This window comes from Solanum tuberosum, unplaced genomic scaffold (genome assembly GCF_000226075.1).
Source record: "Solanum tuberosum cultivar DM 1-3 516 R44 unplaced genomic scaffold, SolTub_3.0 scf00163, whole genome shotgun sequence".
NCBI classification, from domain to species: domain Eukaryota; kingdom Viridiplantae; phylum Streptophyta; class Magnoliopsida; order Solanales; family Solanaceae; genus Solanum; species Solanum tuberosum.
In genome coordinates this window covers 1,235,207-1,240,445 of record NW_006239087.1, presented here as the reverse complement: position 1 = coordinate 1,240,445, position 5,239 = coordinate 1,235,207, and the positions used below count along the sequence as shown (strand labels likewise).

Below are 5,239 nucleotides of genomic sequence, written 5' to 3'. Positions count from 1 at the left end.
TGCCCCACTATCAAAAATAGAGTCACAACGTTAATACGGTCGTTTAGACACCAAAATCACAACAAACGGAGACGGGTCAATTTTGGAGTCAAAACAGAAATCGTGGGACCCGCGCTGAAAATTTTGAAATTACCCCAAAAGCAGGTTCTTAACAGCTCCCCGAACTTGTGTTCCATGATGGGACACAATTCGGGGCTCAGAAACAACACAGTACCAACATACAAACCAAAACCCAAATTTTCCTCGAGAACTAAAGGAATGGGACAGCAGCTAATTCAGCATATTTACCAAAAACAGGTGGTTTACAGTAAACTCTGACAACACCACAATGTTCTCCTCGAAAAACCACTCAAGATAGCCTCAAAAATCACTGAAATCGGACCTAAAATGACTGAAATATCAAGTCTCAAAAATTCCCAAAATCAAGCTCACAAAAAGGGTGCGGCAGCAGGTATTTTACGAAATTTACCTCAAACGGAGACTCCAAATCACTATCCGAGCTCACCAACACGTTGTCCTCGAAAAATCTCACAACTTTTCCTTTTGAATCGCCCAAATCGGTTGAGAGATGAGAGTTTTATCATGGTTTAAGTTTGGGGAATATGTTGCTGTTTTTCTGCATTTATTGCAGAAAATCTGCAATAATTCCAAAACTTAAAACTCCGACGGGGTGCTTCGATCTCGTTCGGAACCCCGTGCACGCAAACGAGATATGCAACCATACCAAATTTGATATTCCAGACTCAACGGCGCAGTCGAAATTTCCATCATAGGTCATTTCGATAAAAAGTAGGTCCACTTCAAAAAGCCATTTTAAGTCAAAACTCACAAAAGGGCTCGAAAAGATATCGAAAATCTCCAGACACAAAAGAAGGGTCAATCTAGACCAAACTTGACATTCCAGAGCTAACTGCGCTGACGGAATTCTCATCCGAGCGCGTTTACTCTGAATGTTGACCAAAGTCAAACTTAAGCCAAATTTCAAAGGCTAAAACGCCTAATCGCACCGACTCACACTGAAAACCTCGAGAGTCATGTCGACCATGCTACTAGCCTAAAATGACCCTTCCGAAGCTGATGGAATCATCAGAATTGGATTCAGATGTCATCTTCTTGAACTTTTGATCAAAAATGATCGTTCAAGGTTCATAAGCTCCAAAACATAAAAACTCGCACCAAGACCAAACGAACGACCAGGTGACCGAACTGTCAGTCCCAGCAAGTCATAAATGACTTGGGGTCGCTATAGAAACGCTCTAAACGACACACAGAAGGCAAGACACAGAAATAACCATGAGGGCCATTACAATATCCACTACTAAAAAGGACTTTCGTCCGCGAAAGAAAGGATCAAGAAGTACCGGAAGGCTCAAACAAGCCGGGAAACTGCTCCCGCATCTCCTGCTCGGTCTCCCAGGTAGCCTCCTCGACTGGACGATGCCTCCAACGAACCTTAACAACAGGAATGGCTGTCGAGCGCAATCTCCTCACATCTCTGGCTAGAATGGCAACTGGCTCCTCTACAAATGTCAAACGATCATCCAACTCGACTGCATCATACTGGAGCACATGGGACTCATCAGGAACATATCGCCGCAGCATCGAAACATGAAACACTGGGTGGATGGCCGAAAATACTGGAGGTAGGGCCAACTCATAAGCAACCTCCCCAACTGTCCGGAGTATCTCAAAAGGCCCAAGGTACCTGGGGCTAAGCTTGCCCCGCCTCCCAAACCCTATCACGCCCTTCATGGGCGACACACGGAGGAATACCCGGTCACCAACAGAGAATCTCAAAGGTCGATGCCTCTGATCCGCATAACTCTGGTGCCTACTCTGAGCCGTCCTGAGCCTATCCTGAATCACCCTCACCTGATCCAGGGCCTCCTGAAGCAAATCTGAACCACGCGGCCTAGGCTCTGTAGACTAAAACCAACCAACTAGAGAGCGACAACGCCTACCATATAAGGCCTCAAACGGGGCCATCTGAATACTAGAGTGGTAGCTGTTGTTGTATGCAAACTCTGCCAAAGGCAAGAACTGGTCCCACTGACCTCCAAAATCCATAACACAGGCCCGCAACATATCCTCAAGGACATGAATAGTACGCTCTGACTGACCATCCCTCTGTGGGTGAAATGCTGTGCTAAGGTGGACACGGGTGCCCAACTCCTCCTGAAAAGCCCTCCAAAAGCTGGAAGTGAACTGTGAACCCCGGTCTGAAATGATAGAAACAGGCACACCATGAAGACGAACTACCTCCCGAATATAGATACGAGCCAACCTCTCAGCACTGAAGGTAGTATGAACAGGAAGGAAGTGTGCTGACTTGGTCAATCGATCCACGATGACCCAAATGCTGTCAACACCTCTAGAAGTCCAAGGCAACCCCACAACGAAGTCCATAGTGATACGCTCCCACTTCAACTCCGGAATGGGTAATCTCTGGAACTCGCCACCTGGTCTCAAATGCTCGGCCTTTACCTTTCAAATGCTCGGCCTTTACTTGCTGGCAGCACAAGCTACGGGAAACAAAGTCAGCAATATCTCTCCTCATGCCACTCCACCGGTAATGCTGCCTCAAATCATTATACATCTTCGCTGTGCCCGGATGGATAGAGTATCTAGACTCATGGGCCTCAGAAAGTATCAACTGTATCAGATCTCCAACTCTCGGAACACAAATACGGCCGGCAAATTTTAACCATCCATCATGATCTAAGGTAGCCTGACCACCATCACCTGCTAACACTCGATCTCTAAGGGCCACCAAGGTGTCATCCTCAAACTGGCAACCACGGATCCTATCAAGCAAAGAAGACTGAACTCCCATTAAGGCCAAGATGCGTCTAGAATCTGAGATATCCAACCGAACCATGCTATTAGCTAAGGACTGAATGTCCAAAGCTAAGGGTTGCTCCTCAACAGATAAGAAGGATAGACTACCCATACTCACCGCCTTTCGGATCAAGGAGTCCGCTACCACATTCGCCTTGCCGAATGATAGAAAATAGAAAGGTCATAGTCCTTCAGGAGCTCAATCCAACGACGCTGCTGCATCAATACACAACCCAAACCAAGACCGGATGCGTCACAATAAACTGTGAAGCCCTCGCCCTCAACTGGAACGGTCAATATAGGAGCGGTGGTCAATAACTCCTTGAGCCTCAAAAAGCTCGCCTCACACTCCTCTGACCAAACTAAGGGAACATCAACATGAGTCAATCGAGTCAACGGGGCTGCAATAGTAGAAAAGCCCTCAATAAAGCGTCTGTAGTAGCCTTCTAATCCGACGAAGCTCCGAATCTCAGTAACTGAGGTAGGCCTAGCTCAATCACGAATAGCCTCAATCTTCGTCGGATCTACCATAATGCCCTCCTTAGATACAACATGCCCCAAGAACGCTACAAAGTCTAACCAAAACTGGCACTTTGAGAACTTGGCATAAAGCCGCTGATCTCTCAAAGTCTGGAGCACAATCCTCAAATGCTGCTCTTGTTCACTCCGGCTCCGCGAATATACCAGTATTTTATCAATGAATACAATAACAAATAAATCAAGGTATGGCCTGAATACACGTGTCATCAAGTCCATGAAGGCAGCAGGGGCATTAGTCAACCCAAACGACATCACCAAGAACTCATAATGGCCATAACGGGTCCTAAATGTAGTCTTAGGGATGTCCGCTGCCCTAATCCTCAGCTGATGGTACCCGGACCTCAAATCAATCTTACAAAACACGGCGGCACCCTGAAGCTGATCAAACAAATCATCAATACGAGGCATGGGGTAACGGTTCTTCACCGTTACCTTGTTCAGCTGCCTGTAGTCAATACACATCCTCATAGTCCCGTCCTTCTTCTTCACAAAAAAAATAGGAGCACCCCAAGGCGACACACTCGGACGGATAAATCCCTTATCTAAGAGATCCTCTAACTGAACACTGAGCTACCTGAGCTCTGCAGGAGCCATCCGGTAAGGCGGAATAGAAATAGGACGGGTGTCGGGCTGCAAATCTATGGCACAATCAATGTCACGATCTGGAGGTAAGCAAGGTAGGTCTGTAGGGAACACATCTGCAAAATCTCTAACCACAGGAACTGAGTCAACTGAAGAGCCCTCCCTACTCACATCTTGCACATAAGCCAAATAAGCTAAACACCCAGAAGCAACCAACCGTCTAGCCCGCATAAAAGAGATGATCCATGTAGGTGTGTGACTATAAGCACCCTGCCACAACACTGACAAAATGCCAGGCATGGCTAAAGTAACGGTCTTGGCGTAGCAATCCAAGACCGCATGGTAGGGGGATAACCAGTCCATGCCCAGAATCACATCAAAATCAACCATATCTAGCAGAATAAGATCAACTCTAGTATCACAACCCCGGATAGTCACTAAGCAAGATCGTAATATCTGATCCACTACTAAGGACTCACCCACCGGAGTCGAAACATGAACTGGCTCTGGCAAAGACTCAGACCTCAAACCCAATCGGGGAGCAAAATAAACAGATATATACGAGAATGTGGTCCCGGGATCAAATAATACTGTAGCAGGTTGATGGCATAATAAAAGAGTACCTGTGATGACATCGTCGGATACCTCAGCCGTCGCCTTCGCCGGGGCTGCGTAGAAATGGCCCTGAGCACCTCTGCCCGATGCATCTAATCTACCACCTAACCTGCCTCCCCGAGCTCCGCCTCTGGTACCCTGTCGGGTGTCCCGACGACCCTGGTCCTGACCACCACCTCTAGCTAGAGGGGGCACTGCTGAAACTGGTCTAGGTGCAATGGGAGCTGGTACAATAGCACCTCGCCCTCGCCGGGGGCACTCTCTGGACCAATGGTCAGGCACACCGCAATCAAAACACTCCGAACCTGAACGCCCTGAAGTAACCCGACCGCGATAAGAAGGGAGGGAATCTGATCCCCTCAAACTCTGGCCCGTACGAGGACCACCCTGGTGATGCTGACCTGCCTCAGAAGCAGGTAATGCCGCTTGAACAGGCCGACTGGACTGACGCTGCTGGAACTTCTGGCGGGGCCTATCATAGGAGTCTCTCCCTCTGGTCTGGGACCCGCTGTAGCTGCCCTGGTAGCGTGCCCTCTTATCGCTGCCCCCTTGGGCCTCGCGATGAATATGCTCCATGGATCGGGCATGGTCAACTACATCAAGAAATGAACGGCCGGCAGAAACTAAATGCTCTGTGTCGACCCTCAGACGGTACTGCAACCCA

At 48.2% G+C, this 5,239-nt stretch overlaps 2 protein-coding genes across 2 annotated transcripts in view; both read right to left on the bottom strand.

The window, feature by feature from the left end:
* The window catches only part of LOC107061732 (uncharacterized), a 4,567-nt gene extending 1,971 nt beyond the window's left edge, over positions 1-2,596 (bottom strand). The window contains exons 1-3 of the mRNA XM_015311505.1: positions 2,415-2,596; positions 2,121-2,371; positions 1,362-1,919 (exon numbers count right to left, since the gene is read on the bottom strand). Of these exons, the coding sequence (XP_015166991.1) occupies positions 1,362-1,919; positions 2,121-2,371; positions 2,415-2,596 (991 nt within the window). The remainder of the gene's footprint in view (positions 1-1,361; positions 1,920-2,120; positions 2,372-2,414) is intronic.
* Positions 2,597-3,330: 734 nt separating this feature from the next.
* On the bottom strand, positions 3,331-3,860 carry LOC107061731 (RNA-directed DNA polymerase homolog). The gene has a single exon (XM_015311504.1). It carries the CDS (start codon positions 3,844-3,846, stop codon positions 3,331-3,333), a length of 516 nt encoding a protein of 171 aa, XP_015166990.1. The 5' UTR covers positions 3,847-3,860.
* Positions 3,861-5,239: the final 1,379 nt, after the last annotated feature.